Source organism: Squalius cephalus (genome assembly GCF_949319135.1).
Source record: "Squalius cephalus genome assembly, chromosome: 20".
In the NCBI taxonomy this organism is placed as follows: domain Eukaryota; kingdom Metazoa; phylum Chordata; class Actinopteri; order Cypriniformes; family Leuciscidae; genus Squalius; species Squalius cephalus.
This window is the reverse complement of record NC_137141.1, coordinates 24,547,327-24,572,316: the sequence shown is the minus strand read 5'-3', so window position 1 is coordinate 24,572,316 and position 24,990 is coordinate 24,547,327. Positions and strand designations below refer to the sequence as shown.

Sequence of the window (24,990 nt, the reverse complement as noted above, 5' to 3'; positions counted from 1 at the left end):
TCTTACTTGCCCACATTTATTTGTAAAGAGAAAATTGTAAAGACAATTTTTTAACATTTAAATATATTAATTTAACGAAAAATGTTTTATGGTAAATAGTGAGGCGTATTGAGGTTTGGTGAGCAGAAGAATCATACATTTTTTCAATGTTGTTCTTAGACCCTGTGAAGAAGCCATGGGAACGGGCAAACTCTGCAGACAAGTCTTCAGCTGTGACAAGGTACAGTATGTTTTAACAGGTTTATGGTGCAGTAAACATTACATTTTTCACCATGTTTAGTGAGTTCTTTGTCTCCTGACTTGTAATGTTGCTTGTTATTTTACGACATTCGGTTCCTTTTAAAATTTACATTTATGGAGGCACTCCACAACGGATTGCACCAGAGCTTAGGGTTTGCATACGTGAGTAAATGCCTCGGTTGTCAATACAAATGGTCATGTTAAGGAAGTAAAGCACAGGGCAAAATGAGCTTGCAATGACCTAAATGCAAATGCAGGTTATGCTCGCTTTCTGACAACTGCAAAACGTAGGTTTTATGTTTTGTAAGCTTGCATTGAGTGTTTGTGTAAACATACAGAAAATGTCCTCGTTGAACTCTGAAAATGAACCCTTTATAAAAACTGAGATTACATCAGAAAACCATACTTTTTTTTTTTTTAAAGCAAACCTGACTTGCAGGTACATTTTTGATAATTCAAATTGTATTTAAATATTTATGATGAATATTTTACAGGGCAAAACCAATCGGAAGCACCAGTGATGCCGAGTCATTTGACTTTGACAGAATGAAACAGGTTAGTTCAGACTATCATTCAAAATGTATGATTATGGTGCAAAAAATGAGGACGGACTGGTCTGCTAACTATTATAAAATCTGTTGTGTTCTAAAGGAGATTTTGGAGGAGGTTGTACGGGAATTACAGAAAGTAAAAGAAGAAATCATTGATGGTAGGGTTTGGGGGGTGGGACAGTTCATTAAGTGCATGATCATTCAAAACAAATGTGTTCATATCTTTTCAGTTTTTCAGAATATTTACATTTTTCCTCTCTTTCTTTTAGCCATTAGAAGGGAACTGCTGAGAATTGGCTCCACATAGTCTTATGAAATGTCAATGACGACGACTGATAACGACTGAAGGTTCGGGGAAGTACAGGAACGCGCACTTGAAAACGTTCTCGCAGCATGTCTGCAATGGTACGGAAAATTCATTTGCAGAAATGTTGTGCAGAAACAAGGAATTACTGAGAAGGACAAGGGAAAGCTGAGGAACAGAAGGAATTGGAGTGAGTGAGTGTGTGTATGGATGGGCGAATGAACGAGCAGATGGAAATATAGACCTTCACACTGAATTTTCTATTTCCTCCAGTATGAACGTTGAGACAGTCCACTCTGCAGCTTGCTGCTCTCGCTCTTTCAAGTCTTAAAGTCAACACGTTGGAAATTAATGAAGATATTTTTTGTTTTCTAAGTTTATATTGTTTCATCAGTCATTGTTATTATTGTTAAGAATTGTATTATATTAAATGAGAGAGATACAAAGTTGCACGACAGTTATTGTCAACTTTTTATATTTTATATTACTGCTCTTAATCATTGGGTTTAATAAGTACAAACTGCGCACATTTGTGCTAGTAAACTGTCAGAAAACTACTAGTTAAAACAGTCTGAGACATTTTGGTTGTTGTTGTTTTTTGGCCAATCCTGGGGCCTCACTTATAAAACGTGTGTACGCACAGATTTGATCTTAGAGTGTGCAACATTTTATAAACGAGGCACCAGAAGTTCACTAGAATTTTGTTTTAAATTAATTTGGAGATATGAGGTTAAATATCGACACTCTTTCAATGAGCTCAAGAGATGGACATTGAAGAATATACATGTATATATATATAAACAACAATGTGAGATGAATTATTGAAAGAATTGGGTGAATTGTTTGATCGTACAATGTATCCTGGTTTAATTAGGTTGATCCTGATTTTAAAAGTTGATGTTGATATTTCACAAAAATTACAATTAAATTATTCACATGGTGAGAGTGAGAGATTGATGGAATTAAAAGAACTTTAAAAGCTTTTCCCCCTTTTAAAAAGTCTTGTCCTGTGCTTCTATTACAAAAAAATGTCTTGCATTTTCATTGAACATTCAACAACCACCTTGCAAAATCTGTCAAATTCACATGTAAGAGAAATTTATTGAACAGTGTGCTGAACAAATATATTCCATATTTATCACAGTGGTGTTCAGAGTTAAACTGTCACAGTGCAAACGACAGAACTTATGAAACTATATTATTTAAAGACACAAGTTGCACAACACAATGATATATTAGGTTTTCAAAAAGGCCTCACTGATGAAAAGTCTGCTTAAACATTTCATCTCAGCACTTCTTTCCTCAGCTACATCTTAACTGGCATCTCAGTAGTTGGATAGAGTTGAGTGACTGTAATGCAATGATACACAAACAACTGCATTCATGTTGTATACCATAAGAACAATATTAGATCTAAAACAAAGTTTCACATCTTTGGTAGGAATGAATGCATGGAAATATTTTGAGAAGGTCAACTGGGCTTTGATACTCCTAATAATTTAACATGGTCCCAGGTGCAGGGAATGTGAAGTTTTAGTTTGGATATTGTTCAGATGGATCTACATATATGATGAAATGCTGTGACAGAATGAAGAAGCTTTCCCTGTTCTTGAGTGAAAAGGTTAGTTCCTTTTCAACTAATAGCCTGGCAAGTGCCAATTATCTTTCATTTGCAGATTTGTGTAGAACTTTTTATAAATACATTGTAGTACATTTGGTTAGATCAGTAGTCTAATTCCAAATTTATTCCTTTTTGCCAAGTTTGTATTGTCTCTTGACTCTGGCGTAGGGGCCGATGGTGTCATCGAACACAAAGTCCCAGAGCACTCGCATCCAGGAAGTGTGTTGAGGGAGAGAGTCATAGTACTCTGCTGCAATCCTCTTGACCTGTAAAATGAGAAAGATCCATAAATAAATCATAAATATTACTTACGAAATTTCTGTTTATGTTTTGAATGACATGCGTAATGTGAACCAAGAAATATGAATGAAGAATAATGCAGCTAGAGTGTAAGGTGTAGGTGGAGTTCTGGATCATACTTGACGGTTTAAACATTAACAGACACAATGTACTACACAAGCAATCGGTTTACAGACATGCCTTTGGGTTCTTTTTCACCTAAAGTGTGATGTGTGTAAGCTATGAGCGCAGTTAAATTGTCTTATGGACACTGATGAAGCTTGAAAAAGAGTTCAGCAAATATTTGTCTGTCTTTCTAGTTAGTCTCACGACACCAAATGCCACATTCTTCCTCTTAATCAGTAACAGTGATAAAATCAGTACAAAGCATTACGTCACCATGACATTTCCACTAGAGCGCTACCCTGAAAAGTAAACTTACTTAGAATATAAAATCTGGTCTCCTTCTGGTAATGGCAGCTTATTGTCATAGTGGACCACATCTATGAACTTCTAGATAAAGAATCTCTTGTATGAGTGAGAAAAACCAAGGCAACAACTGTAAACTGCCATGTTTTCCGTTTCATTGTATAAGTCAGTATTGGATATTGAATTGTTAATGCTCATTTCCTCTCTTTTTATATATAGATCACCTTTGCCATCACCTAACCTTCATCTTTAAAATACTAAATTAATATTCATTTTCTTAGTGTACATAATAATGTTGTGATGCTTTAATTCACTTGTAGTGTGTAAAAGCGACTTTTATTTTATTTTAATATTGCGCATCCCTAAAAACAATGGAATACAGCCAAACTCGTACCTCAGGTAATTTGCTGCCAGGAATGCTGGGGAAGTCATGGTGCTCCATATGGTATCCCACATTGAAGGTTATTAAGTTGAGAGGGCCGTAATAAGAGTAGGTTTCATGACCTTTCGTAAACATGTAGTGCTCAGCGATGAAATGTCCAGAGATGGGATGCAGGCCCATGCACAGTATAGAGCCAGAAATTAGATAGACTATAGGCTTGAGTCCCCAAAAATAGTAGATGATAATGTCTACCACAAACTGCACGACCGCATTCAGCATCTCCAACCTGGTCACGGGCTTGGGGTTCACGATCAACGGACGGAGCGCGTAGAACAAAGGCTGGAGAAAGAGCCAGAGCACCTTCCTGGCTGGGGTGCAGAAGAACCAGCCCTCAAGGTCGGTCGGAATATCCACGTCCAAACCATCTCCTCCGAGATAACGGTGGTGGTCGATGTGGTACTTCTTGAAGGATGCCGAGTAAGGCAAGCCAATGGGGAGATTGGCGAACATGGCAAACCAGCGGTTCCAGCGGGCCTTTTTAGTGCCGAAGGCCACGTTGTGTGAAATGTCATGGATGGCTAGGGTCAGAGAGTGGTTGATGCAGCCACCGAACGCATACGCCCAAAACAACACCCACTTCCAGGAGAGCTCGTGGACCATGTAACATGCCAGCAGCTGGGTGAGCACCATCCCTGACACGATCCACTTCAGCTGGGGGTCATGACCCATCAAAGACTTGATTTCAGGATACTTTGCTGTAGAGAGAGTACAATGTCAAGAACGTGTATATATATATATATATACACGTGTGTGTGTGGTGTGTGTGTGTGTGTCTATATATATATATCAAAAAAGTCACAACAGTTCCTATATTGAAAGATATAAACTATTGCTTGAGCTCTTGAAATTTGTTTCTTGTTACAGGGATTATTATCTTTATTGAAGTCTTATTCATGTTCAAGGATGTGTTGTAGGCTACTTCCATTAAAGAAAGATTGTACTTGAAATTAAGCCTTCACAACGTCATTAATGCTTGCATCACACTTGAAGCGGGTTATTTTTAACTAAGATGTTATTGTCAATTTTAACATCTTAAAATTAAAAAGTACATGTTATTTATACTTAGCTTTGCAAAAATGATGACGACTTTATTACATCTGCTAGTGGTAACCTATTAAACATGTTAAAGCACTATGGTGCGTAGTCAAGCGATAACTAATTCTTCCCACATGGGAGACGCTCCCCTAACAGTGTGCTTTTTTTAATTAGTGGATTTGTTTGCCCTGCTAATGTTCTGTTTATCATCCACTGCTGCAGGATCTCTTTAAAGCAGTTCCACAAATATCCATGTCAAAGTGACCACTTTCACCAATAACATGTGACCTGCTTGCAAATCTGCCATAACACTTTTTTTTCATGCAATTTGCATAACATCTGATAGCAAACGGTCCATATTGCTAGGTTTTCTACTGGTTTATGCTTGTGAATGGTAACATATTACAGTTTTTCTCGATTGCTTAAACACATTTCTTGAAACTATGCCTCGTATTCTCAAAACTATAAACACAAATCCATAACGTCTCACCCAATTCCCCAAACATCCTATTTTCAGGTCAAAATGAAGCTCTACACTCAAAACCATTCACTCTTGCTGAAAAACCAAACTTTGACCTCAGACTGGACACACAAGCCATCAAAATCACACACACTACAACATAGTCTAAGACACTGGTGCAATAAATTCAAAACAACATTTCCAAAACTGGTAAGTTATGTTGCTTGTGGTTCCCCCTCACAAACCTTTTCACACGATGAACACAAAAGACACAACCAGTGGACACATTGGCACATTTTTATTCATACACAGAAAACACACACACACAAATATTTTTTTTTTCCCTGTTTTACTCTTTTTTTTTTTTTTTTTTACTCTCTCCTCTAAATTTTTTTTTATATTTACTTACAGTAAGATGTGTGTGACCAACATATGACAGTAAAAGAGCACACACATACCATATTCTAATATGGAATTCGAATTGTATTGGAATGGTAAAGAGTGTTGGGACGTGAGGGTCTCCACTCAAGGATACAATATGATGGACACGTCTAAGAATGTTTCACGTATACGGTTGAAATACCATCATTGGCCTAGAAAGATAACATTCTGGGAGTCCAGACTATAAAGGAGAAAGGATGCCCTCCCTTCACTGTCACACTCTGTGTGACTGTACGACTGCTGGCCTTTTCTTGCAAGAAAATAAACCTCATCAAAGACTATTGGAAATGTTTGTCTCTTATTCAGTAATTTTGTTTGCCACCACACCTCCCTGAAGGCTCTCGAGGCGACGGTAAAGCGACTCAAATTTGGCCTTACTCGTAGCCCAGCCTCCCTCATAGTCATACCATTGAATAACACATGGGCAACTATGGGGCTTGAATTTCATCTGAGACTGCTTGTCTGCTTGCCCTTGCCCTTCCTCCTCCTCATTCTTATCCCTCTTCCTTCATGTCTTTCTGGATCCATTGTTCCAAAACTCAATAATCTGATTTGGGCCCTTTTATATATCTATTGAAGGTTCTGATTGATGTGTGTTAAATTTTGACTCTTAGTGTTTCCACCTGGATAATTGTGTGCTAACTGAGCTGAAGCTGTGCTGATTGAGTGAACAATTTTGAATGCTAGTGCTTTCTATATGACAACATGGTGTAGGCAATGAGAAATGAAGGGATTTGTGTGTAGAGTTTTGCAGTGACAGTTCAACAAATTTGACTCATGTGTCAAAACAGGGAATAGTGTTTATAGTTTAGTGAAATGGGTGTGCTTTTTGAAAAATGGCATTATGGTTTTGAAATTTTAGTTCAAAAGCCTGGTTATAGTGTTTAAGCAATCGAGAAAAACTGTAATCATATTTCGTTTTTTCATCTAGGCTAATACTGCCACAATCAGTGAAAACGGGCCCCTCAGTCATCATCAAAAATGGTTTCGGTTCTATATGATAAATTATATGTGTATTTGTTTTGCTTTTACATTTACATACTGCATGTCAAACAAATGGTGCTCACAAAATAAGCAGCTGTGGCTGGACACTTCCGCGGTTTCATGGATGCACTTTTCCCTACCCTTGTACTCTTAACAAGATCACACCTGTCATGGCTTATTGTCACATAAACACTCAAACAGGTTCAGCTTGTCATATTTAAATTAAGCCTATGTAATACTACCTGCTTCCAGTGTTTCTGAACATCGGACAAGTTCATCCGTGTAATGAGTAACCAAATGCCATAAAATGTGTAAATAAAAGTACCACAAACTCAACTGCCAGATGCTTAAAAAAAAATCCAAGGTGATGTTTGGGCGTAAAAATGACTATATGGTCTTTTAGCAAAACAAGAATAATTTAAAAAGTGATTTGGATTGCACTGACACCAATCATTTTTAACACCAAGTTTTTCTGTTACTTAATATATTGTATAAAATAATTTATATTTACTGTATACAATATTATAAATAATTATAGATATTTTATATGCATTTCCTGTTACTTAAAATATATCAAATATTTATATAAGTATTTATATACTTATATAAATTATTTATATATAATATTTATATATTTATATAAGTGTAGTATCAGAATCACCATCCCTTCTTAGTCTAAAGATGATAGAAGAATACACAATTAATATTTAAAGAGCTAAAGGTGTAAAACTACCCGCGCGACTTCACAATATCATTGATGGAGAATTGCAAAGGGGAAGTTCTTACAGTTCAATTAGGTCTGTCAAAAGAACATCAACTTTTTAATTTCATATTTCTGTGGAGTTTTTTTTATATATATATATAAAATAGAAATCACTCTGGCCTTCTATCTTGTCATTTTTGTTGTGAAATCTCCAAGCTGTTCATAAATGTGTTTTAGATGGGAACTGAGCTTGTGACACATCTTCACTGTTATGGTCATAAGACTAGAATGTTGTCACCAAGCAAGACCCATTGATATTGTGCCAATAATGCCTTGAATCAGTTTACTCAAATTACCATCCCCTGAAGCCATTGTCTGGTAGATGTGATCCAGAAAAAAACACATATGTTTCACCTGTCTACACCTGTGTGTAGCCTAACCACATTAAACTAAAGATGTGGCAAAGTGCGCTTGATCTCAATTACAAGTAGAATGAGACGAGTTAATATCTTGCATACATAACATGCGACGACAGAGTATAAAAGAAAAGAAAAAAGGGAAAATATTCAGTTTACGCTCTTGACACATATAGGCTATAAGGCTATAAGCACGCGCACACCCACGCTCGCTCACTCTTCCGGGGAAGTTATCAGTAAACGCTAATGCTATATTGGGAACTATATTGAATATACTTTTTTGAATTTTAAATTAGAAGATAAGCATCAGAATTAAAATGTCATCTTAATTGACCTAATTCCTCTATAATCAGTGATTTGAGTTATGCCATGATTATAGGCACTCATGATGAAAGTGCTTCATTGTACACATTTGAATATAGCCGATATGCTAACACAAGATATAACTTACAACAGGATAAATAAAATTAACACGCTCCCAAATGGTTACGTAGATATTTAAACTCAATTCAAGTCAATCGGCTATCAAAAATCATGACTTCTCCAGCATGTTTAGGCGAATTCAGCTGACGACAGGCTACAGTTATTCCTGTCATTTGATTTACACTTACCTAAAATTTCTTTTCTTCTCCATGTGTGCGGTTGCTCATTATAAACCCATTCAAAGTCCCAGCGTCCAACTGCTTTCCCCATTTTCACACTTGTGTGTGCCACTGGTGTAAATGAGCTCAGGTGATTCCTCGCTTACTAGACTTGTTTCGCACACGCCCTCTTAGATAAGAGGAGTAGAAGGTGTGCCTGAGAGTTTACGCCAACGGTAACTAACTTCAACCGAAACCTTAACCAAGTAACTAGATAAAGTTGGCCAGAGAGCAGCCTAGCCTCGTCCCAATAAGAAAATTACATTTTGCCACAGATGCAAAACCGTTGTCTGTGAAAATGTTTGGCAATGTGATTTAAAATGTAGGCATACATGGAACAATATACGTAAAGTACAGTGAATGTTTTTTTTTCTTCTTTTCTTTATAATATACTTAAGCAGATGTCAGTGTCACAGTCCTGTATTTCTGGTCTAGACAGGTTTGCGTCACCTTACCGCGAGGGGGCGTTATTTTATGTTATTATTCCTTCAAAATGCATAGGCTAAGGAGCATTTAACAACCTCCTGACCTAGGAATCGACTTTTGTCCACTGTAGTAAATGTTATATTTCAGTGAATTTCTCTGACACCCTACATGTCTCAGTCTGGATCTCCTGAAAAGGGCACATTCGGGGTTTTTCAGAGATTTCAAATGTTTAGAGGTGATAACGTGACAACTCCCTCTCCTTGGTCTTTAATGATTGACATTAATTTAGTGATACAATTTAGCACTCTTATGGAAATATGATAATATTTTGTGATTATCATTTAAATCTGACAAATTTTCACATTGTTGGACAATTATTACTCCCATTATGACACCTCTTTTTTATGACTACCAATTTATCAGAATCAGAATGAGCTTTATTCGCCAAGTGTGAGCAAACACAAAAGGAATGCTGATGTTTTTCAGGAGCTAGGTACATACATACGTACGTACATGTCCTATGACACGATTAGAAAGAACATTTAAATACGACTAAGAAAGATATTAATAATAATTATAATATAATTATAAATAAAATAATAATATTAAATTATAATGGCCATTTTACCCATATATTGCACAAAGTAAAATGGAATATCAATTAATTCCATTATATTTTTCATAACCTAGTTGAGATAATCTTTATACAAAGTTTGGTTAAAAAAAAAAAAATCCTGGAACCTAAAAATTTCAAACAACTGAGTCTTAAATTCACCAAACTTTCTTGGTTCTCAGGAGGATAACGGACAAATTTAGATAAATGGCAGTCATGTATTATGAGGCCTAATAAGAGAAAAGAAAAAAGAAAAAAACAAGGAAAAAAACGAAATACATATGGGCTATACACTTGCATTATGAATAACATTTTACAAAATATAACTGATTACATAATGTCAGCAAATATAGAAATAAAACATAAAATAAAAAGTAGCAAACAAAATACCATTTCACTATTAATACCTAATAACATTACATGCTCTCTTATCACATTTTTATTTTTTTGCTTTTACATTACACAACAAATACAAAACATTATATTGTTTAAAGTCATCATGTATAAAAAGAAAAGAAAATAGTTTGTATTCCAGAATCCAGACCATTTCGTTGTGTGTGTAAAAGGAATAGGCCTATATGGAACTTAGTATATTATAGTATATCACTTCACTTCCATCTTATGGTATTACACTTCCACCTAGTTGTAAATCTATAGTTTCACTTTATGAAAAATCCTCTTTATGTCAATTCAAAATATATTTGCTTATTTAATGAAAGCTTCCGTGTCATTTCTACAGAAATGTTTCCGATGATAAAGTTCTTTTATTTTTGATATGCAGTTTATCAACTTTTCTCTAAACGATGCGTCAATGGAGATTTTAATGTACAGTGTCTCACCCGTTTGTCATCAAAAATTTGCTCGTGGATCATTTACAAATGTTTAGTGTTAGTGGTGAGAATCTATGGTGAGAATGAGGTCAAACGGAGAAGAAGATCTCGCGAGATTTCGCTTGTCTGATCCTCAGGCAGAGTCCGTGAACGGAGTCAGTCAATGTGGGACGGAGTTTTGCCTGTTTGTTAGTGGAGAAGGAGGGGGAGAGCGGGTCGTTGACTTGACACAGGGCTTGCTTGAAATCAGTTCGGAGAGCAAGAATGGCGTCGGGTGAGACACTGTACATTGAAACCGACGGCTCGGAGATGCCGGCCGAGATCGTCGAGCTGCACGAAATCGAAGTTGAGACCATCGAGACTACAGTGGTCGGCGGAGACGACGACGACGAGCACCAGCCGATGATCGCTCTGCAGCCTCTAGACGATCCGAACCACGTCAACCATCAGGAGGTGATTTTGGTCCAAACTCGCGAGGAGGTCGTGGGCTGCGATGATTCAGACCTCCACGCAGACGACAGCTTCGAGGACCAGATCCTCATTCCCGTCCCTGTTCCGGTGGCAGAGGAGGAATATATCGAGCAGACTTTAGTGACCGTGTCTGGCAAGAACCCGTCGGGTAGGATGAAGAAAGGGGGAGGCAGTGGGAAAAGAATGGTCAAAAAGAGCTTCCTCAACTCCGCCGAGGCGAGCGGACGCAAATGGGAGCAGAAGCAAGTGCAGATCAAAACACTGGAGGGGGAGTTTTCCGTCACTATGTGGGCATCGGGTAAGTTTTGACATCACATCAAGTGCTTTGTTCTCGCGCAGGCCTCGTGTGGGCCCTCTTCCTGTCGAGCCCGTTATAAAGCTGCCAGATAGTTTAGTGCCAGAATCGATTTTCAGACCGAAAAAGCCACTTTTAAGGATGGCCCCGGTCTAAATGTTTTTGTTTTGATGGGAAGCCATGTTTTAAGTGTGGATGGGCGCCGCCATATTCCTCCAGACCATTATGGCGGCCCCGAAACATGGCGGTTGTGTGAGCGGGGAAAGATGGCGGCGGGAGCGGAGAGAGGCGCTGTGAGTCCGCCGCGCTGCTGCAGGCCGCAATGGCGCAGCTCATTTTGAAGAGGGGGAGGGACCTAGTCACACGATCTGCTGTTTGTCTGCAAACTATCTGTCTCACGGCGCTTCATTCTCTCAATAAACAAATGTTACCGCGTATTTAAATTTTGTAACTGACAAATTCAGATACATTTAGCAGTTTCTTGTGCCGTGGAGCGATAATTCTGTTTAGTAAGACGTGATTAGCATTTGTAGTTACACATTTAACAGACAGATGCATTTTTGCGCATTGATTTTAAAAGCGATTTAATGTTTAAAATGCTGAGTATTTATGATCAGTGCTAGTACATATTCAAATATTTATGGTGGAAAGCAAATTGCGTTACGTTAGTTGGGAGAATACAGAAGTATTTGTTGCGTTTTTGATATCTTCGCTGACGATTGCGATTGTGGTGGTTAACGACCGTTTAAATTCAGAAAAGATGTCATTTGATCTCTTTAAACTTGAAATAGTTAAATAAAATGTATTTTTTAAAATACTCTAGAAACTACTCCCAAGTTTTAGTACTTGAATATTTAAATAAAGAAAATGAGCATGGAGTGCAGGTTTTAGTCTTGTTTATACGTTCTCGAGTGTGCTGTGAACCACCACAGACTGCGCATGCGCTTCACGCGTCTACTCTGTTCATTCGGAACATTTGCATAACGCATACATCACTAGAGAAAAAGACCTAAACCGTGCACTTCATTGCATTTCTATACTCTATTACAAGGACTATATTTGGATGCGGAATACACGTGACTGAAATTTAACGTGCCCATAATCGCGTCACCATATTAATTGCTTATGCATCGGTTCTCGGAGACAATTAAGAGATAATTTGTTTTACCTTGAAGATGAATCACTTATGACTTGGGTGTTGACTGTCTTCAGTGCATTTAGTTTTTGTTTGCTATAACGCTTTGCTCATTATGAATTCAGGGTGTGTGATTTGATTAAATACTTAGCTAAACGTTTAATCTTGTGTTTTGCACAGATGATAAGAAAGATGTCGATCATGAGACCGTGGTGGAGGAGCAGATCATTGGGGAGAACTCTCCTCCTGATTACTCCGAGTATATGACAGGCAAAAAACTGCCACCTGGTGGCATACCTGGAATTGACCTGTCAGACCCCAAACAGCTGGCAGAGTTTGCAAGGTGTGTATTCAGCCAAAAGATTGAAACTTTATATGAAGTTCCAAACATAGGTCCAGGAGCATTCAGTCCTGTCAGTCATCATTAAGAGCATTACAATAAGTAGCAGTCTTTTATGGCATAACGTTTTACAGTTGGCCCTAAGCATTAGATAATTTATTTTTGCAGATTTTAAAACGGATTGGTCCAGAAAATAAATCGGTATGTTACTGTTAGATCGATTTGATTTTTATGTAGAATTTTGAAGGGGGAAAAAAAACCAAATAACCGACATCACAAGTTTAACTTCCAAAGCCAAACCTATACTTGTTTTAGATTAAAAAAAATATGTATTATGGTCACAGCTGCCTTTAGTTTTTGTTTTGACTTGTGTATTAAGCAGCACACACACAAATGTCTTATCCTTAATATTTTTCACTTTACAGAATGAAGCCCAGGAAAATAAAAGAAGACGACTCTCCAAGAACGATAGCATGCCCCCACAAAGTGAGTGCCTGTTTTTAGCATTTATGAGCATTAAGTGCTGATTTAGGATTTTGTGCTTCAACGTCAAGATGGGATCACTGTTTAATATATATTGATGATTTTATTTTTTTACTTTATCATCTTGATTTTTTTTTTAGGAGTTTAGTTGTTTATCATCATTGTCTTTCTCATAGGGTTGCACAAAAATGTTTCGGGACAACTCCGCTATGAGAAAGCACTTGCACACCCATGGGCCACGGGTTCATGTCTGCGCTGAATGTGGGAAGGCGTTTGTGGAAAGTTCCAAGCTAAAACGACATCAGTTGGTTCATACTGGTGAAAAACCTTTCCAAGTAAGATTATTTAATAAAAATTGGATAGTGCTTTTCAGAATGGTGTAGAACTGAATGAAATATTTTAAATCTAAGTAATAAATATCCTAATGCTTTATCTTTCCCTCCACAGTGTACTTTTGAGGGATGTGGAAAGCGCTTTTCTTTGGACTTTAACTTGCGCACACACGTGCGGATTCACACTGGAGACAGACCGTATGTTTGCCCGTTTGATGGCTGTAACAAGAAATTTGCTCAGTCCACCAACCTGAAGTCTCACATTTTGACACACGCGAAAGCTAAGAACAATCAGTGAGATCGCTCACTGAGGAAAGTTCCCTAAAGACATTGTCTGACAACAGCTTCCTGCTCCAAAACCCACTTTGTATGTCGTTTCTAGAACCATTCTTTTCTAAGAGAATCTCAGCGCACATTTTGATGGGAAATGAAATGTGAATGAGGACCTGATACCAAACTATCCCGTCAACCTTCTCATGGTATAGACCCGAATTAAATAACTTCCCGGTTATGAGAGTTTCTTCTTTTGAAGATGTGATTGTTTTTGTGGACCCTCATTCACATACAAGATGCTCATTATCCTGAGCCCAAAGAAGCAAATTGTCCATCAGTGTGTCCGTTTCTACCAGTTTGCAAAGACAAGGACTGCTTTTTAGATGTCTTCAAAGTGTGCATATTGTACACTTTTTAGAGCGTAGAGCTGTCATAATATGTGTGTGTGTGCGTGCGTGTGTGTGTGTTGTCCCTGAGACTTAAAACCTGTGAATGCTTTTCTTTAAGGAGAATGAGTTGGCATTCAGCTTCTTTTTTTTGTTTTTTTTTTTCAATGTAAATACAGCTTTTCTTTGTGAGAGGTATCCTGTGCAGGTATCTCATTTTGTATACCTGACATGTATAAATGTTTTGAAATCATGTAGATAATAGAGATGTTGATTAGATTGTGTTTAACCAATTAAAACAGTTTTATTCAGCTTCAGGAAGTACTGCTACATACACATGCCTTCTTTTGTAACACGATAACAATCTACTCAGTATGTGAAAAGACACTTTTCCATTGAATTCTCTAATTTATTTGATGATATGGAATAAAGCTAAACTCCCCTGTGTAGTTGTCAAGAGCCTGAAGTTCATCATCATGCTGTTGTATGCTAAATGCTCTCAACTGATTGTTAAAGCTGCACAATCCTTGCTTTTTACAATTGTTTTAATTTGATTTCACAAATGACTGCCTGAATGTGACTGGGTCTGCTTCATGGTAATTGTCAAAAAAAGTATTATTGCCTCTAGTAGACGACAGTAAAAAGCAGCAGTGAACATATTTGACACTGTATCTATGTTGTATGTACATGTTTTATATTTACATTTTATTATATATATATATATAGTGTTTTAATTCTAACATATAACTAACCGTATATATATTTAGTTATTCAAAATATATTGTTTAAAAAAAAAAATCACAACACTAACATTGCATACTTTGAGCTAATGTTGTTAAAGCCTCCCAACTTAGAATATGCACAATATTCAGTTATAACTGTATAAAATTACACATTTATGCTTAAATATTTATATGCAGTAGTGTGCTATTGGCGATGAAGACCCAAAAAACCTGTGCATCACAAACTTGCAGAAAGCTACAAATTATTTTATTGAACTAAATTAATCTGTGACCAGATTTGATCTCACATACACCCTATCGACTTAAAGGGATAGTTCACCCAAAAATGAAAATTCTGTTCTCATTTACTCGCACTCATGTCGTCCCAAACCCGTAAGACTTGGTTCTTGCGTAAACTCAAACGTGCTTAGTAACGCGCGAGAATGAACCTCATTGGTTCTCGCCTTCTGTTTACCACAACTGATGTGTACATTAATGAATGTTTATATGTGAATAAAAGCCTAAATTAAATCTGTTCATCATATAAAGCCATCGTGTCTCTTCATAAAATTTAGACTAAACCGCTCAATTCATAATTTTTTTAAATAACCTGAATTCGTTAAAGCATCAAGGTGGTAGTTGTGTAGCTGTTAATGGAGGGACAGAAATCTGTTAAGATTTAATTAAAAATATATTCATTTGTGTTACGAAGATGAATGGAAGTCTCACAGATTTGGAACGACACGAGGGTGAGCAAAAATTCATTTTTGGGTGAACTAACCCTTTAAACTTGCCTTTTAACAGTGTCAAAAACAGTCAGCACGTTTTTTTGTTCATGTATATTTCGTGAGCTCATTAATTGACCCGATGATGTTAACAGAAATCTCAACTCAAAATACCAACTCCAATGCAGTTCAAGCAATTGCAATCTTAAACTGAGTTTTTAAACAGCATCTAAATCTACTTAAATCAAACACTTTAAGCACACAAAGGTAGCATTCATTTCAAAATAAATCCTTTAATTTGTATTTTTTTCAGCAAAGAAACATCGTCTTAAAAATATTCATGTACTTTTCAGAGGGAATCCTGGAGGCAATGCTTCTTTCAAAAAAACAAGTTTGACCGGTTGCTCCAACAACATTCAGTGCACAAGAGTGTGGTAGAAAAACACTCTCAATCTCTCCAACGACCTAATAGTTCCAGAACAACAAATCTATTCACTATTTAATTCCCTGAGGACCTCATTTACAATAACTGAAATCAACCCATTAAAAAAAAAAGAGAGAAAAACAGGCCATTGGTTTATGCAGCTCTCAAGTATGTTCCATATTTAGGCTGGTTTCATTACATGCTACATTTAAACCTTGAAACATCCTAGTGTTTATGATAAAAAGGATATGTTTTAATTGCATTTACGAAATGGCATTCATAGAGAGGAAATGTACATTTAAAGAATATTGCACTTGAAATCCAATCGGTATAAAAATGGAATTCAATCAGTAGATTTTGTTTTATTAAAAACAAAGGCTTGTTAAACATTTGGTTGTGTCCTATATCTGGATCCACAGATCCTTAACTCATCTGAGACTAATCTTCCCCATCTGAAAGAACTGAAGTGATATGACCTGTTGGACAGGGAGAAGCTGGGATGGTGGCTGGGTTAATCAACCAGGCATAAAAGATTCAGTTTACATTGAAACGACTTTGTTTTGTGAGAATGATTCTTAGATGATTGACAGCTATGAAATCTTGATATGATTAGGATATGATATTGTCATGTAGATGCTTCAACAAAAATAATGAAAAACCTAATATCGGTGTGTTTCTCTGAATAAAAAACAGCAGCAGCTCAATCCATGAAAGCTGCAAGAAGAACAGGATAATTGGGTGTTCCCCATCCCGTTACTGGATCCCATGAAGGAGAGGCACAGAAACCTTTCCCTTCAACTTTATCATCCAGACAACTCAGATGACATCCCTCTGTCACCTAAGAGCAGGAGAGAAGATGTCATTAAATCAACCATTTGCTGACAGGATATGGTTACTAGAGCAGGGGAACTAAACGTTTTAACTGTGACGTTTTAACCTTCTAGTTACACAAGCTCAATTTGTTGTATTTGAAAAGTGTGCTACAGTGCCTTTAATGATCATTTCAATCATGAATGTGGGACAGTGCTATACTTTAAAACATCACTTCATTGTCACTAAATATGGGCATAATGTGTTCTGAGTTCAGTTCTGAGACTCCTACTACAAGAAAGAACTGAGCTGAATACACGGACTAAGAGAGTGACTATTGTGTCAGCGAAGAAAACAAGTTTATAAAACTCACATCATAAAGACCTTTGCCTTTCAGTTTGTAAAGGCGAGGGTTGATGAATCCTAAGGAAGGAAGGCCCTTTAGGAAGCGCTGGTCATTTATTAGGGAGAGAATTCCACCCACTACTGGAGTTGATGCCTTGGAAAAACATCCAGATTACTTCTACTACTGTAGAGTGAAATTAAGTTACTTCATATTGCACATTGTTCTTGCATTTTCTGCTGCACACTACTGTTCAAAGGTTTGGGGTCAGTAACTTTTTTTAATGTTATGCTCACCCAGGCTGCATTTAAACAAAAATACAGTAAAACAATAAAAAAAAAGATTAAGGTTATTGATAAATTGTAATAATATTTTACAATATTATCTGAAATGCAATTCATTTATGTAATGGCAGAATTTTCAGAAGACATTACTACAGTCTTAAGTGTCACACCCTGACAGTGAAAATGTGTGCTGTTTAATATTTTTATGGAAACATGATTTAAAAAAATTGGATTCTTTGATGAATAGAAAGTTCACAATAACTATTTGAAATAGTAAAGACATTTATAAATTTACAGATGTTTTCTGTCACTTTTGATCAATATTTATGATAAAAATATCCTTGCTGAATAAAAGTATACATTTCTTTTATTTTCTTTTTTAAATCTAGCTGACCCCAAACCTTTGAAAAGGTAGAGTATAGTCCATTGTTTTTTAATCAAAATAAAATCTTAGTATGATACGCTGCAGTTTTACTGTTCACTGTATTTAAATCATAAATATGAGCAAACCTGTAATAACATAAGTGCACTTGTAAACGTAAAATGTATTATTTACTAACCGAAGTTCCAGAAACCCATGGTACAGGCACACGGTTGGTGACAACCCAGTAGTTGTCAGACAGTGCTGCTAAGTCTGGGTAGGCTCTTCCAGTGTTGTTGAAATATGTCTGAGGAGGTAGAGGCTGAACACTCTTCAAATACATTCCAACAGCACCAACCTACAGAGAACAAAACACAAAACTCTGTTTGTCAGGAAAATTCAGCACTACCTAGAATACAGAATCCCACAGTGCAAAGGCTTTTGCGAAAAAAGAAGCTAACCATCCCGAGCTAACTAAAGTGTGCCAGCTCCATTGTGGATCCAGCCTTGATGATGATTTCAGTCAATGCTGAAATTTACAAAGACTTCAGATGACAAGAACTTTGGATCAACAAACAAAACTATCAAATACTATCCTTATATTGTAATCATTACGAGCACAAGTTGTAATTGCTGCCCAACACACTCACTGTCTCTGCTTAACTGAATAAATGATGTTTACTTTGTTTACCACATAACATATTATCTTACAGCTGTATATTACTGCCATATGGGCATTACTTTGACACACTCATCTCTAACTGATAACAGAATACTTCCTAAATTGTAACATTGAAACAAGCATTTACTGTAAAGCTACTACTGTAAAGTGATAAACTATTCAAAAAGATGATAACTGCACACCAGTTGGTGACTTAAACATATAACATAGGGTCATGAGACAACGACTGTGACTCCATGTGACAATAATGATCTCATACAAATGTTTAAAACAGGAAATAGCCCCTATTTCAGGTACTTAAAAAATAGACCACACACAGTATATTTTGAGCTTTTTTCATTGAGCAACAAGATACGGAACACAGCGAATGATACAGATTTGTGGATCTTTACCTGATAATCTGGCATTGTAAACACGTTACTGAAGCCACCTCCACTGATATAATCTGTGACCTCATAGCTAAGTTTGAAGGGGTTCTTGAAAGAAGTCCCACCCACAGTGGTCACATAGGGACTAGATAGGGAAGAGATTCATTTCACACATCAACTACGTTCAATATAAAAGATATCGGTGCTATTCAGATTATCTAGAGAGCTATGTCTACCTGGATGCAGGGAAACTCGGCCTGAAAGTATTTCTTTCCTTGGTCAAGTGTCTACAGCCCGCTCCACTGTCACCTGAATGAAAACACAGAGATCTAATTTATGAGTGTGGCTTTCTTTGATATCTTATACAAATGAGAAAAAAATAAAGAACTAGCAGATCATGCAACCAAGAGTTGATCATATTTCAACTTGACTTTAGTTATCTTACCGGAAGCAAAGAGCATAGATATCCCTCTGAGGCCAGTCTTCATGAACTCATTGTTGATGCGGTTCATATAGGCATCAGAAAGACTGTCCTCATCATCTCCATAGCTGATGGTGTGGACCCAAGGCACCGCAGACATGTTGCTGAGCAGCAGCATCCACTGAAGGAACGGCTCCTGAGTCTCATGACGACCTGTAACAGAGACCATGATGAAGTGATCTTTACAATGCATGAAGCCAGAAACAGACCACCTAAAATCAGATCAGTTGAGGAGATACCCAGCAGATATGATTCTTAAAGTCACCATGAAGTCAAAATTGATAATTCTTGTCAGTTTATTATAAATGATTTATCAATGTCCATATTTTGTTTTCAATTTAAGTGCCCTCATTATCTTTAATCATAACAACTTCCCCTCCCTCTTGCAGTGACTTCTTTTCTCTGATCACGTGTTTACTGGCGCAAAGGCGGGACATCCTGTCACTCACATGAGATCACAGCAAAAGCAATCCACAACCATCCAATAATCCAATTAATTCCCAATGGACAAATTCAGGTCTCACCAAACAGTTTTGCTACTTGAAATAAAATAAATGCTGATAAAAAAAAGCACACACACACACAAAAAAAACGATTTCAGCTAGTTGCCAAAGCAACATTTCTCATGTACTAAAGTAACTAAACCGGAAAACTAATAAAACTGACAAAAGTACTGCAACTTTAACTACAATTAAGATGAAATAATAATAATAATAATAATATCACATACCTGGATTTGTGAAGACCCATGTAGAAATGTTTGCTCCACTGCTCATGATGTACTCCACATCCAGACTGGCCTCAATGCCGGCTTTCCCACCGCCCTGAGTGCCCACGACCCGCTCTACAGCTGACATGTGCGGGAATCCTCCCGCAAAAAGACTCATAAACTCAGCCAAGTCAGCGGGGTGGTAGTACTGCTCCAAGAACTAACAAGTTTACAGTCTCAAGTTAGTGGAGATATTTGGCACAACCAAGAAGAACATACCAGAATACTATTCACATGTTGAAATGAACATTTTCAGTGAAATCTCCACACATATGAGAGGTGTACCTGTGCCACTGCCTGACTGTTGTTAGTAGCAGTGCCCACATCTTTTGCAGTAAGGTTGTAACGACTCCTAATGACTGAGGGGGTGACACCCAAGTGATAGCCTAATGCTGACTGTCTTGCTCCTTCCCAGCCTTTACTGATCTCCTTTCCTTTTGGTGGAAAACGGTGAACACCACCCACTAAAAAGACATCAAAAATAGGCTTTTTGAGAGTGATTACTTCAAAGATCTTCCATTAGGAACATTGATTCCAGATGCATGTTTATTAGGATAAAATAATGCATGCATGCATGTCACTAAAAAATACTGAAAAACAGAATGCAGTATTGTTGAATGCAGAATATTATTGTCCTTAACCCCATAAAGCCGGACATATGAAATAATACTGGGTGGGGGAAAAAAAAAAAATCAATGAAATTGCTGAACAAATTATCATAAACAAAATCTAAATTTAAAAAAAAAGTTTGTAAAGTGTTTTATGTTTTGTAGCATAATTCACAAATCAGTCTTTTATGGTCCATATAGTTATAGAGAATATGTTGCTCACACTTGATGAGGAAAAAACACACCCAGACTTTTTTTACCCAAACTGACCAAAAATTATGTAATTTGGTGCAGTAACTGATATTTATATCACTATAACAATCACTAAGAGATGTACAAATAAACGTTCCTAAAAAAAAGCCTGTTGTATCATATTTGATACATACATTTTGTCATGATTTTTCTAAACAATTATGTATAGATAATAAAGTAAACCTAAGTTGCTTTAGTACTGTAAATGTTAATGTTGAAATATTAATAACAATAAAAAATCATTATTGATTTTGCATCAAAAAGATGTGTACCACAACCTAAAGGTTGACATCTTTACAATTACACAAAAATGCCTTTTAAAAGCAATCAGAGGGCAGAAGGCATGGAGATAGATTTTTGTTTTAATAATGTTCATAATTTAGAGGGCTTAGAAATTCATGTATCAAATATGATTGAAGATGGAGATGAATGGTGTCAGCTGCTCACCAAAGTCTAGATGCTGATGCACATCTTCATGAACTGAGTATAGAGAAGTTGACCTCAACAGAGTGTGTGAATCTCTTCTGTAGCGGTGAAATTTAGAGCCGGGGAGTAATGCTTCAGCCACCCTGGCAAGGATAGATAGAAGATGAAAGATCAAAAGTTAATATATGGAAGAACTGGGCCGTGCTTTATATAAAAGTAGTTTCAATTTCTAAAGAAAAAACAAATAATGCTTACCTAAGCAAGCACCACTTTCAGAAAAATGTTAAAAAAAGAGGCTATTTTTTGTGGAATTTTATTCAAAAAAAAAATTCTATGGATATGATAAAGTTCACACAAATTGTCCTTACTGTACAGTCATGACACACTGAAGAAAGTCCCGTGTTACAACTGTGTGACAGTTTTTGACCCCATGACTCTGGAGCCAATTCTGCACTACTTTCTCGGTCAGCTGAGATGGCTGTACAAGAGCAGCTACTTCTTCCAAACTCCGATACTTCCCTAAAATATAAATGAGAAAATGAGAACTGATTTCTTTATTTCATCATTTTTGATTATAGAAAACGAGAGGCTGAATACCATATTGTTGTGAATCTGGATCCGACACTAGTTTCAGTAACTCTTCCATCTGGTTAACATTCTGCTGCTTTAGTGCAAACGTAAGTTCCACTTCCTCCAAAGGTCCAACCCGTTCAACTAGAATCCAGTCCTCAGGCACACTAAAACATTGGGAATAACATTAGCTATGTTTCCATCCAAACTTGTGGATTTAACTTGTGTGAAAATTGGAATATCGCATAAAATATTTGCAAATAAAACACCATTTTCATCCCATGTGTTCAAGAAAGAGAACAAAATCATCTCTTCCTGGGAAATTGGTGCAAAAATATCTGTATTAAAAATGGAAGTGGCTGCAATCGGGGAAGCCACTGTGGCTTTTTTTACCCCCACATCCTAAATGACTGTCTCAGAACGTGTCGAACTAAACGCAAAAAACTCATGTTATCTTGCGTTCGGATGCTGGTTTTTGGGAACACAATCATGTGAGATGCTTCTGCAAGGGAATTAAACCAAATCATTCTGATTTCAAGCATTTCAGAATGACCAAACCAACATTTGAGATGAAATTGGTCAGCTGGTTAGTCCAGTTATCCAATCACATCCACTGTTGAGGCAAGGTAACATGAGGGTTTTTTTGTTGCACATTGAGGTATTTAAACTGTAAGTGTGTTTCCATCGTAATTTTTCACATCACATGTAAAGTCTAATCAGAGAAAAACTTTCATCCGACTCAATTGAGCGCATACGTTTTAAGCGCATTTTTCTCCATCTACCTTTTGGAATGATATCCCCAAATGCACATAAAAATAAGTGGATGCAACTACTGTTAAAGGCCTGTTTAGTGTAAAGCGATATGTGGAAATTGCATTTATACCAGTCACTTAAAGTCACAAAAAGTGACCAATATAATTCATAGTTTGGACTTACGAAACATCTTGATCAGCCTCAAGCAGCTCCCCACTGACCAGCCAAATTAAGCTCAGGACAAAAACAGGAACCCTGTAAAAATTAGAACACTGTCACTTTAAGAACCCAGTCTGATGCACATTCAAGTATTTTATGGTAAACGCACAAGAGCAAGAGGTTCATTTTACTGACTTTTCTCTTTTTAACTTTAATAGCCAACTTAAGCAATTAACATTAGACAGCAAACCAACAGTACACAAGGGAACACGTTTACTGTGTGTGACCATATGACCTCGTGAGGTGAACCATAGTATGTGAGACTTACAAACAGTGTTTGCAAATGAGATCAATAAACTATGACTACGGTAAGATAACGTTTGATAAACAACAAAGGACTCACCGCATTGTTTTCGCATTCAAGCACCTTGATTTCTGATTCTGAAAAACACCACAACACCAAATGTCTGTGACCGAATGTACTAATCATGTGATAGTCACGTGACCATCAGCTGAGCTTTTATTTTGATTGAGGAAGATAATGTGCTGTAAGTGTCTGCAAATGAAAACTTGTAAGAATTGCAGAGGAAGTCTTAGTTTTCGTAACGATCTTATACTACAGGTAACAGTGTATATAGGTTATTTTTATTCGCACATTTTTAAAGGTATTTTTATAAAGTTATACTTAGACGTCATCTGTACAAAAATTACCACGCTAAACCAGCCAAATTATTTTCGGCCAAATTACCATAGTTGCCACGTATTATTTGCCTTATTTTATTGTCAGTTCAGACCCTGACGTTCGAGTTGGTTACTTGTCCTTTAAAAAAAAAAACCCTGAATATTTGTATTTTATGAGTAACTAACACTCATAAAATATTTATACGTATGTATATTAATGAGTAAAATATATTTTATGAGTAATACCCATGTTTATTTGTTTGTAATATATATATATATATATATATATATATATATATATATATATATATATATATATATATATGTTTGTATGTGTGTGTGTGTATATATATATATATATATATATATATATATATATATATATAGCCCATTAATAGATGTTAATTTCTGACACTGCAAAACACATAATTGAGATATAAAATACTTTATTGTGAGTTTATGGAAGTTTATTTAGTTTTGAGGGGATAATGATCCTCTCTACTCAGTGTGTGTCATGGGAAAAAGGCAATAATCTTTAATAAAAAAATATATATCAACTTTAAAATATATAGCCTAATCATGATGACATTTAGTTACATGTTTTGAGCTTTACAATTGCACTGTTAACTCATTGTAGCATGTCCATTCCTTCTTATATAAATACACATTTACACAGAAAAGAATTGTCAGCTAGTTAAATGAAATACTGTAAATGACAAAAGATCTGTAACTGGTGTCTAGTCCCTGTGAACTATTTCAGAGCAATTAATTAAAAGTCAAGAAATGTTTGAGTGGAAAATACTGTATTGTACGTACTATGGACATATTTCCATTGTTTTGAGGGGTAAGAATACATTTTTTTGTCACTAAGATACTTTCCAATCCAGCTGTTTCTGATAGCATTACTTACTAATGGAATGGCATCTGTTTATCTGATGGATCTTACTGAGCAGTCATTGCAAGTAAGATTTCAAAGAGTGCAAAATGCAGAATGAAGACAACACAGCTCATACCATGATCTTAATAAATGTTCATTTGGCTGCTAGAATGTGTTTAGTTTGCTGTCTCTACTGAACATTAGTTATTAGTATGGCAGACATGGATGAGATCAGAAAGGAAGCAGGATTATTGTACTTCCTGGCAAAAAAAAATCCAGAGTTTAATCTGATATATTATAGCATAGTGTTGGTTAGTCCAGACAGCAAAACAACACACAATCTGCTGCATGTTGACATGGATGATCTACAGTATTTTAGGCCCATACAGCAGTGTAAAGTTATATAAATGAAGTGTTTGGGCAGTGCCATTGGACTTATGCTTTACCTCAACATTGTGATCCAAGGTTGAATCTCCATGGTATGCCACATTTTAGGCTGGACATTTTGAAATACAATTTTCGTCTTAAGAACTTGAGCATATGTTAGCTGTGATGAAATAATAAT

At 36.4% G+C, this 24,990-nt stretch overlaps 4 protein-coding genes across 10 annotated transcripts in view; 2 read left to right on the top strand and 2 right to left on the bottom strand.

Moving 5' to 3' along the window:
* The window catches only part of evla (Enah/Vasp-like a), a 36,950-nt gene extending 34,874 nt beyond the window's left edge, over positions 1-2,076 (top strand). For all 7 annotated transcript variants that reach the window (XM_079853141.1, XM_079853137.1, XM_079853136.1 and 4 more), the window contains 4 exons: positions 160-220; positions 735-795; positions 892-949; positions 1,061-2,076. In XM_079853141.1, the coding sequence (XP_079709267.1) occupies positions 160-220; positions 735-795; positions 892-949; positions 1,061-1,098 (218 nt within the window). In that variant the 3' untranslated portion in view covers positions 1,099-2,076. The remainder of the gene's footprint in view (positions 1-159; positions 221-734; positions 796-891; positions 950-1,060) is intronic.
* A 678-nt stretch (positions 2,077-2,754) lies between these two features.
* Positions 2,755-8,728, bottom strand: degs2 (delta(4)-desaturase, sphingolipid 2). Its single transcript, XM_079853143.1, has 3 exons — positions 8,517-8,728; positions 3,819-4,561; positions 2,755-2,982 (listed from the first exon to the last, which is right to left on the bottom strand). Exons 1-3 carry the CDS (start codon positions 8,596-8,598, stop codon positions 2,839-2,841), a joined length of 969 nt encoding a protein of 322 aa, XP_079709269.1. The 5' UTR covers positions 8,599-8,728; the 3' UTR covers positions 2,755-2,838.
* Positions 8,729-10,527: 1,799 nt separating this feature from the next.
* On the top strand, positions 10,528-14,577 carry yy1a (YY1 transcription factor a). Its single transcript, XM_079853503.1, has 5 exons — positions 10,528-11,184; positions 12,497-12,659; positions 13,082-13,142; positions 13,316-13,474; positions 13,587-14,577. The coding sequence occupies exons 1-5, from the start codon at positions 10,680-10,682 to the stop codon at positions 13,767-13,769; spliced, it is 1,071 nt and encodes a 356-aa protein (XP_079709629.1). The 5' UTR covers positions 10,528-10,679; the 3' UTR covers positions 13,770-14,577.
* Positions 14,578-16,638: 2,061 nt separating this feature from the next.
* On the bottom strand, positions 16,639-23,366 carry tpp1 (tripeptidyl peptidase I). Its single transcript, XM_079853500.1, has 13 exons — positions 23,271-23,366; positions 22,892-22,963; positions 21,983-22,122; positions 21,754-21,904; positions 21,407-21,528; positions 20,385-20,563; positions 20,061-20,259; positions 19,295-19,483; positions 19,086-19,158; positions 18,874-18,994; positions 17,999-18,157; positions 17,185-17,310; positions 16,639-16,839 (listed from the first exon to the last, which is right to left on the bottom strand). The coding sequence occupies exons 1-13, from the start codon at positions 23,273-23,275 to the stop codon at positions 16,702-16,704; spliced, it is 1,674 nt and encodes a 557-aa protein (XP_079709626.1). The 5' UTR covers positions 23,276-23,366; the 3' UTR covers positions 16,639-16,701.
* Between the last annotated feature and the right edge of the window lie 1,624 nt (positions 23,367-24,990).